This window comes from Nylanderia fulva, unplaced genomic scaffold (assembly GCF_048542155.1).
Source record: "Nylanderia fulva isolate GAGA-0341 unplaced genomic scaffold, ASM4854215v1 Scaffold315, whole genome shotgun sequence".
In the NCBI taxonomy this organism is placed as follows: domain Eukaryota; kingdom Metazoa; phylum Arthropoda; class Insecta; order Hymenoptera; family Formicidae; genus Nylanderia; species Nylanderia fulva.
In genome coordinates, this window is record NW_028190385.1 from 11,370 (window position 1) to 25,769 (window position 14,400).

At 46.9% G+C, this 14,400-nt stretch overlaps 2 protein-coding genes across 2 annotated transcripts; both read right to left on the bottom strand.

Annotated features, from left to right (window-relative positions):
* Positions 1 to 210: 210 nt before the first annotated feature.
* Positions 211 to 1,032, bottom strand: LOC146722428 (uncharacterized). Its single transcript, XM_085484778.1, has one exon. It carries the CDS (start codon positions 1,030 to 1,032, stop codon positions 211 to 213), a length of 822 nt encoding a protein of 273 aa, XP_085340904.1.
* Positions 1,033 to 1,194: 162 nt separating this feature from the next.
* On the bottom strand, positions 1,195 to 2,112 carry LOC146722429 (uncharacterized). Its single transcript, XM_085484779.1, has one exon. The coding sequence runs from the start codon at positions 2,110 to 2,112 to the stop codon at positions 1,195 to 1,197; it is 918 nt and encodes a 305-aa protein (XP_085340905.1).
* Between the last annotated feature and the right edge of the window lie 12,288 nt (positions 2,113 to 14,400).

Genomic DNA, 14,400 nt, shown 5'->3' on the forward strand with positions numbered 1-14,400 from the left:
CGAGAATCGCCCCTTATCTGCTGATAAGACCCCCCCGCCCGCGTGACGTCATACCCCCTCGCCCCCGAAAACCCCCCCGCCTAGCACCCCCCTCAGAGGACCTGGGTTAGAACCCGCCTAGTATTCTTACTTCCACCTCACTCCGTTATTTGCAAGAACATTATCGATGTGAGCCCACTCGCGAGAAGAAGACGTGAACATTCGTTTGAGCTATGCGTCGGCACCGATCAAATTCGTGCCACAGTTGCTGGTCAGAGTAGAGCAGATGCCTCGCCGTCCGGTAAATCGCCTGAATGCCGCCAGAAAACCGTCCATAGAATAATCAGTGGCGACTTCTAGGTGTATCGCAGACGTGCTGAAACAGATAAAAATGACGAAATATCCCTTGTATGTTTTGCAGCCTTGTCCTCGAAAAGTTTTGAGAGTCAATGGGCCGGCATAATCGACTCCAGAGTTCACGAACGGTCGGCACGGAACGACACGTGATACTGGGAGCTGTTCGACAGCTTGTTGACCCGTAGTAGCACGATGGCGAGCACAAATAACGCATTTGTGGATGAAAGCTCTAATAGGAACGCGACCGCCGATGATCCAGAATTTTTGACGAATCGATGATAGCGTGAATTGCGGTCCGCCATGTAGAGTCTTTCGATGATAATGATCCATCAGGAGAGTCGTTAAACGACATTCTCGAGGTAAGATCAGAGGATGTTTTTCTGCTGGATCGAGTTGTGACCGGAGTAAACGACCGCGTAAACACAACAGTCCATTGTTGTCGAGAAATGGCGTTAAACGGTGGAGCGAGTTCGAGGTTGAGAGTGATCGTTGATTCTTCAAACTTTTGATCTCGGTCGAGAAGTAAAAATGCAGCGTGAGTTTGACCCACAGCATTAGAGCGGATTCTAACTCTTCGACGGTGAGAGGCTCGAGATGTGAGCATGATGTGACTGATTTGCGGAAGAGTTGTAGAGCACGCTGGACCCATGCGGTTATTCTGAGGAGGGTCGTCAGCGATGAATATCGATCGAGCATAGAGAGATTGTGCTCATGATTTTCAACTGCAGTTGTACACTGCGGAGATCGTTCTTCGAGGTTGTCCGTAGATTCGAGACTCGGAGTTGAAGACGGTCAAGATGTGGAATGCGTGTGTAGCCAATGAGGGCCGATCCACCAGAGTTCTTCTTGTTGAAGACGTTAAGACGTTACGCCTCGTGATGCGAGATCGGCGAGATTCTCCTTCTCGGAGACGTGATGCCATCTAGAGTTTGAGAGCTCTTGAATAAAAGAGACGCGATTACGCACGAAGTCTTTCCATCGAGATGGATGACTTTTGATCCACGTAAGAGCGACCGTCGAATCGGTCCAAAGATGGATCGGCGCGGTTTGTAGTTCAAGCACTTTGCGAATTTTGAGAATTTGACGCACGAGTAGCACTGCAGCTGAGAGTTCGAGTTGCAGTATAGTCATTTTTTTGAGAGGAGCCACTTTAGTCTTTGAGCAGATGAGTTTTACTTGAGCGTCGTCAATGTCACTGAGAACGCGGAGATAAACGACAGCGGCGATTGCACTTTGAGACGCGTCCGCGAAACCGTGTATTTCCACGGCGAGATTCGAAGTACTTGAACCGAACCAGCGCGAGATAGAGATACGAGAGATGTATTCGAGTTGAGTGACGTAGCGTGTCCATCGTGATTTCAAAATTTCTGGGAATTCGTCGTCCCAGTCGAGACGTATAGCCCACAATTTCTGTATGAACATCTTTGCGGTAAGTGTGACAGACGTAATCCACCCGAGTGGATCAAATATGCGCGCAATGAGCGATAGCACTGAGCGTTTCGTAACGCGATTGTTCGAGATCGTGAGCGACGGCGGTGAAAACACGAAACTGTCTGATTGGCGTTCCCAACGCACACCGAGAGTATGATGTATCGCACTGTCGTTGACCGAGAGCGTAGAGGATGTTTCGCGATCACAAGCAGGAATTTCGTCGAGCAGATTTGAGTCGTTTGAGATCCATTTTTTGAGAGTGAATCCGCCCGCCGTGAGCGTGTCCCTTAATTGCGAGATTTTTTCGTTCACCCGAGCGATACTTTCCTCAGCCGGAGAGAACATCGTCGACATATGTGTCGCGACGAAGAATTTCGGCAGCGTGAGAGCGTATCGGATTGGATTCGAGAGCAAGTTGCTGCGAACAGCGTAGCGCGAGATATGGAACACACGCGAGGCCGTACGTTACTGTGCACAATGTATATTCTTGAGGCTTCTCATCGGGAGAGTCTCGCCAAAGAATTTTTTGTAACGGCCAATCTTTTTCGTGTACGGATCTGCCGATACATTTTTTCGATGTCGGCCGCGAACACGTAACGATGCCGTTGCCAACGGAGTAGAATGTCCGCGAGATCCGGTTGCAGTTTCGGCCCGATAAGAAGACACTCATTTAACGAAAACCCGCGATTAGTCCTTTGCGATCCGTTGAACACGACGCGGAGTTTTGTTGTCGTGCTGGTTTCACGCGTAACACCGTGATGCGGGAGAAAAAACTCGCGAGATTGAGCGCGATCAGAAGCCGCGACGAGACGCATGTGATCGAGAGAGCGATACTCACGTAAAAAGTCGATATATTGACTTCTGAGCGATGGATTTGATTCGAATCGTCTTTCCTATGCGATGCAACAGCCTTAAGTGCGATAGAGCAAGAGTCACCAAAATCACTTACACTTTTTTTGAGAGGCAGGCGTACAACGAATCGTCCGTGATGACGTCGCGAGAATGAGTCGCTTTGAAATGTTCTTCGCACTGAGATTCTTCTGGAGACATTGAGGCCTTGAGATGCAGGCGCGATTTCTTCTTGTGCCCAGAAGCGTTGGAGGAGCTCGAGGAGCTCAGAGTCGAGAGAGCACTGAAGACCGATGATTGAGTTGCGTTCCATGGCGTTGGTCTTTGGACTATCGTTAGAGAGGGGCCCTGACAGCACCTATCCGAGAGTCGTTCTTTGAAGCGATGGGTTCGCCGATTTTTCCTCGACGAATACCCTCTTCAAATATTTGAGCGTACGCATTTGCTCCGAGTATGAGATCGATTTTTCCGGGCGTGGCGAAGTTTGGATCCGCGAGTTTGAGACCATGAATGTGCGGCCACTGAGTATATTCGACACGCGCGGGAGGATAGATAGGCCGTTAATTTCGGTAGTACGAGAGCTATCGATTTCGAGAGAGATTTCTTTATGCACTTGAGAGATCACTGTGAGAGAAACGAGTCCGTTTGATACGCTTGAGCGTTGAGCACCGATGCCGAGAATCGGAATAGCCGCGGCGCGACGCGAGAGCTTTAGCAATTGCGCGACCGATTCTGAGAGAAAAGAGACTTCTGATCCTTGATCGAGAAGTGCTCGCACTTGATAGAGATCTCCGGTTGATGAGATGACGTTTACGAGAGCGGTGGCTAAGAGAACCGGAGTTCGACGGATTACTCGCGATTGAGCGATGTGACTTGATGTCGCGGAGTTTGAGACTTGCTCGGTACTCAGTTGAGGAGCTGCAGAGAATGGAAGAATACTTGCACTATGAGTTGCCGGCGGAGATGATGTGGCGACAGACGTCGACGAGTTTGAGTATGCATCTGATGCACCGATCGCTGTGTTAGCGGCTTGATTATGGAGGGTAGAGTGTTGCTTGTGGCAGAGACGGCAGCGCTTTGTTGAGCGACACGATTTTATTTGATGAGGCCCGAGACAGTTAAAGCATAGACTTTTTGCAATGATTACTTTCTTTCGCTGCACGGGTGTCTTTTCGAGATACTTAGGACACGAGGAGATCTAGTGTCCCGATGAACACAACGCGCACTTTTGCTCAGACACAGCAGCGGTATATGCACGAGCGTTAGCTTGAGGTCTTGACGGATTTGCGTGTTGTTTCCGAGAAGTCGTTCGTTCGAAGGCTTCGAGAGTGAGAATACGACCGAGAAAAAATTTCTCGAAGTCTTCGAACGATGGTGCTTGCGATGTGGCTCCGAGTGATTTTTCCCACTCCTTTACAGATTCGGTGTCTAACTTGCGCACCGTCATAAAGATGAGAATAACATCCCAGTGATGAACTGGGCAGCCCAATGTAGCGAGGGCTCCGATGGCTTCTTTCAGCTCGCAGAGAAGGCGTTTCACTTTCGATGCACATTCGGTTTTTGCCTTGCGAATCGAAAACAGAGCGGAGAGCTGAGCATCCTTGAGGATACGCTTATTGTCGTACCGGGCGACGAGAGTATCCCATGCGCGATTAAATCCTTTGCTCGATATCTCGACGCCTTTCAAGAGTGTAGCCGGCTCGTTCGATAGGCTCATTTTTAAATAATAAAGTTTCTCGACAGCAGAGAGATCGGTATTCGCGTTGATCATTGATGAAAAGAGATCTCTGAAATGATCCCACTGCGAATAATCACCGTTGAATTTCGATAGATCGATGCGAGGCAAACGTCGAGAATGCGATGCGGACGATGAATTCATAGAGTTGTCGGCTGTATTCTGTTGAGCTGGCGGTTCAAAACTGTCGAGGATAGTGAGCATTGTGCCCTGGGCTTCGACAAATTTTTCGTCGCATTGCTCATAAACCTTATCGACAAAGTAGTCCAGCTTTTTAAATTCTGGCGATCTCAGCTTGTATAAGTTTTCGTGTAACGCTTTGAATTTTTCCCTATTCGATTTTAAACTCGCTAGGCAATTTTGCACTGCACCACGGGTGGTCTTAGAAAGACCGAGCTTTTGTAGATTCTCGCAAGCGCGAGCGATGAGGCTCATACTGGCGATCGAGAAGAGCCTCGAGAGTCATTCTGTCGAGATTTAATAATGAGAAGTTATAGAGTCACTGCACACACTCACAGTTGCACTTTGCGCGAAATTGATAAGTCACTTAGTTTGATCGCGGTGAAAGATATTCAACTTTATGTCACACGCGATATAGAGAGATGCGAGAGTAGCCGTGATAGATAGAAGAATCGATAAACGCGACAAATCACTTTCCGAAAATTACTTAAATCTCGAGAATTTTGGTAAAGAATGAGCGCGAACTACGCCCGCGATCCGCGAATCCGGCTTGAAGGACCAAAAAAAAATGTTGAAAGAAAGGCGAGATCCGGCACTGGCGACGTCGAAATATCTCGAGGAGGATAGGAAAGCGATCTGAGGAAAACTTTTTTGTATTAATCGATTTATTCTGATCGAACGCTGAGAGACGACTGCTGCCGTCGGCGAACGGCAGTTCACTTGTTTGTCAAAATTCACGCCGACTCAGCGTGAATTTTGACAAACAAGTATAAAGAGGGGGAACAGTTTCGACAGATTTATAATATCTAGAGTACAGAAATATAAAGGAGAAAATACATATAAATATATAGAGGACATAGGTGTCCTTTGTAATGTGAATGCGAAAACAACAAAAAAAGCGCGCAAATAAGTACGCGGAGAACGGTATCTACAGAAATTAGCGCGATAACATTTACCGAGAATATTTGCTTAAAATTCGACTTTTCATAACGGCCGTTCTCGAGAGATTTAGGAAGATTTATATTTTCTTAAACTCAATGACGAATATTATTAAATTCGACGATACAGGTTTCAAAATACAATATTAAATTAAATCGAATCTAATTGTTACTTATAATGATTTGTCCGAACAGTGTTCTTCTGTTTCTTCTTCTTCCTCCTCTTCTTCTTGTTGGAATATGCCCGGCTCGAACTCCATTTCTTCAACATCGTCCAGGAGGATATTTACTTCCCTGTCGTACACAGGGTCGTACATGTCATAGTCATCTGCGATCGTGCTGACCTCCACTTCCATCTCGTCCTCAGAAACGTCGTCAGAAACGTCGACCACAACGATGTCTTTATGCATAGGAATTGGACACATTTTTTACACACAATCCAAGTCACCCGAAATGAATCAATGTTCTTACTTCCGCACTTACGTAAATTCTTAAATATACGTAAATTCTCTCCTTTTTTTTGTGCGTTTTGATTTTTGGCCGACGTAGCCTGACGGTATTCCGGAACGCAAGTGAGCCTCGAGTCTTCTTGCCGCTCGCTTTTATATCGTCCATCCCCCCCCCCGTTGGTGCTTTGGCCAATCACGCTTCGTTCGATACGCGCGCCAATCACCGTCTAGGTCTCTCGTCGTGGTCCGCGCTTGTAATCTGGACCCCTTAGTGTCTTTCTTTCTTTCTTTTTTTTTATTTTTATTTTTATTTATTTTTTAAGTTTTAACTAAATACAAAACTACGTATCCAATCGGATAAAACCAACTTAAATAATTCAACATGCGATTACATAAACTGTGTTCAATTTGAAATAAAACTAAACATCGCGTATGCTTTTCAGTCCTTGGATGTATTCCCGTAAATAAAATATAATTATCCGCTATTCCTTATCCGCGCCGGGACTATCGCAATTCTTACGCATGATTTAGGATAAAATTCAATTCACCGCATTGCTCGCGTGTGTCGCGAAGCTCAGAAAATAATTGACTTTATAATAAATAAATTTAATGACTAAAAAACACGTAGTTGATTATATCTTTGTTGATTGACGTTTGATATTTTAAATCAACCTGTACTCAGGTTCCTTAAACTAGACTTAACTTTTTTTGGAGGGAAACTAAACTTAACCGCGTTTGTCGCGTAACTTAAAATTTAATAATCTTTTTTTTTTATTTCACATATAATAAAACGAATTTTATTCGCTTCTTTCGCGTGAACTTAAATTTTAAATCATAACATAAATAAATTTATCTATAATGAAACGAAACGTATTCGCGTTTTTCGCTTCAACTTAAAATTTAAACAATATAATGAACAAAATTTGTTGCTCTTTATACTTATAGTAAAACGTAACTCATTCGCATTTTTCGCGTAAACTTAAAATTTAAATAATATAATGAAACGAAATTTATTCGCATTTTTAGCGTAAACTTAAAATTTTGATAATCGCATAAACTTATCTTATATTTGCGCGGATGAATATTATATCTTATCGGAATTGTATTCCAATTGATACCTTTTTTATTCATTCCGTTAATTCCGCTCCCTGTTGGCTGACTTCCTTCTGTTTCTGGGCTTGCTGTCCTCCACTGGTGTTCTCGAAGATCTTCTCTGCATACAATGTTGACGTGCCTGCGACTTCGGACGAAGATTTGCCCAACGGAACTTCTACCGTCGGTCGCATTGTCATATCCTGGACTATGGGTTGACACGGACATCAGTCGTCATTATATATTCCATTTAGCTCTTCGTTCTTTATGTGTGATTGCAATTATCTCAGAAAGATAATCTTTGCCGAAACAAATACAGCGGTTGCTCAGTAGCTGACCATCGTTCTGTTTACACCTCCCGCGAAGACATATCTTCTACAAGTATGATACAACGTTTCTCAGAAACTTTGATATACTATATTCTTCACATATGTTTAGCAATCACTTTTTTAATTTACAATAAGCAAACAAATCAATATTCACCCAACGTCTCTAATCGAGTACTTTTTCTGACGGTGATGGTGATGATGGTGATGATAGTGTTAATTCACCTGGACAACTATATTTACTACTTTTACCAAAAAGTTAATTTTTTATATATAATTATAATCTTCGAGAACACCAGTGGAGGACAGCAGGCCCAGAAACAGAAGGAAGTCAGCTCTCGAAGTTTACTATGTAACTTATATTCATAACATGTTGGTATTATGCGTTTAGGCATTTTATGTATATAACATGATGGTATTTTGTATCCAGGGCATATATAAGATTTATACTGTAAGTATGTATATTGTGACGTGACAAATTGAAATTGTCCGTCACAAGGGTTGAATGGCTCGATCGGGGGAGGGCACGGGACCTCTGCTCTCCCGAGATAGCGAGAGAGAGAGAGAGAGAGAGAGCGTGCGTGCGAAAAGCGCGGGACCGGATGCGATCCCGCTGCTACGCGTTTCGTATATTTTTTGTTGTTGAGAATTAGGATTATTTCGGCGGCAGACAGGATGTGCGACGAGTCTCAGCCGAGAGAGAAACCTTGGAGGAGAAATAGGAAAGCATAGGACGCAGGACGACGGGGACCCCCTTCGTCAGGGACACGCCCGGAGCGAGCAGGGGATGGCCACTCGGGTGCAACAAGCACCCGAGTCCCCGCATACGGAGCGCCGGCAGGAGAGCTGCCGCCCCCGGGACATCCGAAATCCCGAAGGAGAGCAAGGAGCGGCCCTGCCGTGCGCTGCCGCGACGACCGTCTACGAAAGGCAACCCGCGGATCAGGACTCCGCGGGTAAGGATAATTAGGCGCGCGGCCGCAAGGATCACCGAGGCCGCGCGCGCGGCCGACCTGATAGCGCCGCGAGTGGCCTATCTAGGTAATTGGGTCACCGGCGTGTCTCCTGAGGGCCCCCGGTTCGGCACTGTCTAGCGAGCGCCCGAAGAGAGCGGAGGTCCCGAGACGGAAGCGCGACGTATAGAGAGCGAGAGAGGAGAGGACGTTAAGGATCGTACAGGACTGGTGAGACGACGTGGTCATCCTGCTGTCGCCGAATTAAGGTAGCAGGGTGGATGGGTCCCGAATTACTTATCGTTAAGAGATTACGCTGGACTTAGTCGCCGGCCCGTTATAAAATTGCGAGAGATTAGTTTTATTGTCGAGTCGCGGTATTAACGTAACGAAACTCTATTGGGAGAAACTACGACCCATCCACTCTCTTGCGTTTCCGCATATTCTCTCTCCCGCGTGAACAGTCTTCGCGCGAAAATTACCGCGATTTACGCGTTGCCGAATATTGTTCGAGGCGAAAAATCGGGGAGCTCATAAACGCTTTCGGGCTCCTTAAAGTATTGATGTTGTCTTAAAAGAAAAGGCGTGATTACGTTTAATTGTGTGTATGAAATTTATGTACGGCGCACGCGGTGCGCCCTTACGCCGGCCCCTGTGTTGTCGCGCGTACCGCGCGGATCACGCGCCCGCGGCGTGGAGTAATATACCCGGTGGCGCATCGCCGATTTAATTAATCATTTTTTTTTGTGAATGGAAACACTACCTCGTTGCCGCGAATTAGTTAAATATTATTCATAACTCGGCACGGCGAACCACCGGTCGTATTGCCTCACCAAACTCTCAATCGTGCGTCTGTGCACGCCGCTTATTTCTGTATATTATATACTCCTGTGTCTTATGAACAAAATTTAAATATATGTTTTATTAACTTTAATTCCTCGGGTTATTTCTCGCCGCCACGCACCCGAACCCTTACCCGTACAGAGGCTAGCCGAGCGGGAAAGTTGCCGTCGCGATCTCTCTCTCTCCCGTGATTGACGCCCGCGAGAGACGGTGCGGCTGCCGCACCTGGCGCCCAACTAAATCGAGATTTTAGTTTTCTTTTTTTATTTTTTTTTTGTTGTTATAATTTTTTTTGTGATCGGACGGAGAGATCGCGCCGAAGGTAACCGATATTCCGCAGGGGACTTTTCTCCTTACGCGACGAATTGATATTCGCTGCGAAGTCCGCGCGATACGGTTATAAATTGGCGCCCAACGTCGAGGCCCGAAGATCCGATGCGTGGCGAAGAAACTGAAATTCACCAGAGGGTTAAAGTTTTCTTTTTTTTTGTGTGTAATTAAGGGGAGATAGGAAATTGGCTCTTCAAAAATTAATAAATGTTAAAAAATTTTGTTGGGAGATTTTTGGGAAGATAAAGTTTTGTAAAATTATTATGAGTGAAATAAGTATTGAAAAATTAGTTTTTTTTTGCGTTGACGTTAACGATATCACGTAAGACTGAGAGAAAAATTTTTTTTTTCTTTTCGCGAAAAAGTAACTTTCGTGGAAAATTAAGGATATCTGTTGCGACGAGCTAATTTGGAGGAGAGAAGTTTTTTTTTCTTTCTTCCTTTACTTATCGGGAACTATTTGGGGAAAACTAACATTACGAGAACAAACATTTTTCTTCCTTCGGCTGAACATGTACTTGACGGAATTATGCATCAATTGAAAATTTTTCTTGTATGTTTGAAATTGTAATCCGGCGCACACTCTCTCAATGGAAAATTTTATAACTTATTTACAAAATTTATTAGCGTATGATGAAAAATTATTACTGATAACTTTAAAATTGTATATATTTTTTTTCTCTCTTTTCTCGTATTTCCAAGATAGAGTTCAACCAGTTGTCGTCTCTTATGGTCAAAATTTTTTCTATCTTGTTGCTGCTCCTCTTGTCACAGCAAAGGAGTTTCCATTAATACAAACTTTTGAGATCATAATAATCTTTTATAAAGTAAACAAGTACGGATCGAATAAATATTTACCATTTATATAAAATTAAATAGAAGCATATGAAATAAAGAGAGAGGTGCCTGCTGCCGACCATATATAAGATGTACTCATTATTATAAATGCTTTATTATTATAAAATGTGTTTCTTATAATGTGCGATAATCCGTTTCTTTCAGCGATAATTGTTATTATATAGTGATTACGATTGACGCGTTGTATTGTGCGGAAACGATCCATGAAATTACAGCACTGATTGGGGCTAGGGAATTAAACCTAATTAAGAGAAAGAATCCGATCGCGACTCATAGGCTGTTCGGGAATTCGCTCGCGTTAGCATATCATAGCGTGACGCTGGCGTGTATACTTGTTATTTTCTCGATCGGTCGTGACACCGCGCGTTATATTGACGTGGCCCTATTGTCCTCCGCCGTGCTCATCGCTTCTCGACGACTAATCCGTTTATTGTTGTCGCCGAATGTTTACGTTCTGCAGTCCACAGCCGTGAAGCAAATATTTCAGGGTATTAGCTGGAGTGTCCGTTCTCGGGAAAATTTTTTTTTCTCTTCCCTTGTTTGGCGGAAAATAATTTTTTTTTTGTGTATGTTCTCTGATCGGTCTTCGGTCCGATAATACGACGCCTCGGTAGATCGATTCGCGAGGACCGGCAATTAGCGCGTCTACGGCCGAACGAACAACGATCCTTGAAATGGATTCCGACGCCGAACAACGAGTCGCGCGACTCCACGAATTATCGTTAGAACAATTGCGCGAAGAATTAGAATGCCGCGGATTGAAAACGGAGGGAATATTACCCGTCTTGCGTGCGCGGTTGACCAAAGCCGTTCGCTGCGAGCAATTAGGGTGGAGGCCGTCGCCGACTCCGGAAACGGAAGGCGAGGATAGCGGGGACGATCGCGCATCGGGCGAATCGAGTACCGGAACGATCATCAAGGACGATCGAGTTCGGACCCCGAGAATGGATTTCGCGGAGCATCTCTTGCAGCCTCCGTTACTACAGCTGCCGAGACGCGAACCGGAAATTCGTACGCCCGCGCGTCGTACCGATTCCGCGACCGACGTATATCAGATGATGCGTCGGTGGAACCTTAAATTCTCCGGCGCTCGAGGTTGCGACGCGGAAGCCTTCCTATTGCGTATCGAGGAGGGTCGCGCCCTATTCACGGCCACCAATGCCGACGTATTCAAGTGTATCCCTTTCTTTTTGAACGGCACGGCTTTATATTGGTATCGGAACAAGCGCGGACGGTGGCGGACTTGGAAGGAATTTGAAACGTCGTGGCGTGCGCGGTTTGGTAGTCCGGACTTTCAGTTCGCGTTACGCGAAGACATACAGAGACGCACGCAGGGGGAATACGAGTCGATTGCCGATTTTCTTACTTGTATTTGCGCGATGTTTGAGAGACTGAGTCCGCCGTGGAGTCTGGAAGAACAGCTTAATCAGGCTCACCAGAATATGTTGCCGCGGTTGCAAATCGTAGTTCAGCGCCGCGACTTTTACGATTTTGCTTCACTGGAGAGTCAGGCTACGCGAGTGGAGCAGGGGTACGAAGCCGCTAGTCGATATCGTGCGCCTCCGCCGCCAGAACAGATGATATTCCCGGATCTCGCGTATCGGGCACCGCCGAAGAGTTCTAAGAAGACTCCCGCTGTCGCGGCTATCGGATTGACGGATAACCTTCCAGGAAATAAGCGTGCCGAAAGACGCGCGCGAAAAGAGGCCGCTCGCACGACGAAGGCGCAATCTCATTCCGCACGACAGAATAGTGAGGCTGCCGCCTCCACGAGTAACGTCGCGTCCTGGAGTCACGCGAATCCTTCGAAATCATCCGGCAAATGCTGGAACTGCGACAAGGCCGGCCATATCGCACGCGAATGCGCTGAGCCGCGCCGCGTATATTGCTATCGTTGCGGGAAAACAAACGTTACCGTCCGAACGTGCCCGACATGTGCGGGAAACGAGAGCGGGAATCACTAGGGCGGGCCCCGGTGATCCCGGAATACTTAGAAAAGGCCCGCGCGGAAGCCACGAGCGAGGCCTCTAGCTTGTCGTCCAGCTCACTCGGCGACGACGCCCGAACGCTGTCGCAGCTCCCGTACTGCGAGATCTCACTGGGGGGCGAAACCTTACGCGCTCTGATCGACTCGGGGTCTAATAGAACCATCCTCGGCGCCGCGGGCATAAAAATTATTCGCCGGTTGAGATCGCCGATTAACCGCGACCATCTTACGCAGATTCGAACCGCGAACGGACAGCTAGCGGAGGTACGCGAAGAAGCAGAGATTACGCTTCAAGTAGCAGGTCGAAGCCGCGACGTCTCCACGTGTTTGTTGCCGAGCCTAGCCGTCCCGTGTATATTAGAAGTCGATTTTTTGCGCGCGTTTAAGGTGATAGTAGACTTTGCTGCCGCGGAATGATATTTCGCCGACGAATCAACGTGCAGGTACTCTTTTCTAAATAATAAGAAATCTGCGCGAACGTGTTGTGGACTCTCGGAACTGACCCCGTCGGAAACCGAAAAATTAGGTAGATTTCTTAAAGAGCGGTTGCCGGACCCTGTTGAGAATCCCGGTGTCACTTCGCTTACCGAGCATACGATAGATGTCGGACAAAATAAGCCGATCCGGCAGCGCTGCTACCTCGTATCCCCGAAGGTACAGGAAGCACTTCACGCCGAGGTAGATAGAATGCTGCGCGCCGGGATAATCGAACCCTCGCATAGCGAATGGTCAAATCCGATTGTGATGATCAAAAAGCCCAACGGAAAGTAGCGCTTTTGTTTGGATTTCCGGAAGGTAAACGACGTGTCAAAAAAGGACGCCTACCCGCTGCCGAATATGAACGGCATACTGGACAAGCTGCGTTCGGCGCGTTACATCTCGACGATCGACCTGAGCCAAGCCTACTTTCAAGTGCCCCTCGCGAATGAAAGCCGCGAAATTACCGCCTTTAGCGTTCCGGGGAAAGGCTTGTATCAGTTTACGCGGATGCCGTACGGCTTGACGGGAGCGCCCGCGACATTTCAACGGTTACTTGATCGACTGATAGGACCGGAAATGGAACCGCATGCTTTCGCGTATTTAGATGATATTGTGATCGTGACGCCAACTTTCAAAGAGCATTTAGAATGGCTGGATCGCGTGTTGCAAAAGATCCTCGCGGCCGGATTAACGATCAATCCCGAGAAGTGCGAATTTTGCCGCGCACAAGTTAAATATCTGGGTTTTATTGTGAGCAAGGAGGGATTATCAGTAGATCCGGAGAAAGCACTGCCGATTCTCGAGTACCCGGCCCCTACGAATTTAAAACAACTCCGACGATTTCTGGGTATGTCGTCATGGTATCGGAGGTTCATTCCTCAATTCGCGACGCGGAGTGAACCGCTAACACGCCTGTTAAAGAAAGATCAGCCGTGGAAATGGACCAACGAACAGGTCCACGCGTTTGAGGAAATTCGATCGCATCTCGTTGCCGCGCCCACGTTGTCGCGACCCGATTTCTGTATTCCGTTCGTCCTTCAGACGGACGCTAGCTCGGTCGGAGTAGGTGCCGTGCTTACGCAAACTATTAACGAGGAAGAACACGTAATCGCTTTCGCGAGTAGAGCCTTAGCCGATCCGGAAAAGAGATACACCGTGACGGAGCAGGAATGCTTAGCCGTTATCTGGGCGATAAAGAAGTTTAGACCGTACTTAGAGGGCTATAAATTCACGGTGATTACCGATCATAGCAGTCTGCGATGGCTTCACAACTTAAAGAACCCAACAGGTCGACTCGCAAGATGGGCGTTAGAGCTTTTGGAATTACGAGATCATACACAGGAAAGGCGCGCTACATCACGTGCCTGATGCGTTGTCGCGAATGTTCGAGGGTGACACCGAGATTCCCATTGTCGCCGCTGTAGATGTCGAAGAAAACGCGAATACGTACGATGCCTGGTATAAGAAGCGTCTTACGGAAGTCGCCACGAAAGCGCGTCCGTTTACCGATTGGAGGATAGTGGACGGACAACTATATTTCTGTCGACCGAAGCCGGTCGTGTCGGAGATCGTCGAGGATCTGGATAGGTGGAAACTCGTGTTGCCGAGAGAGT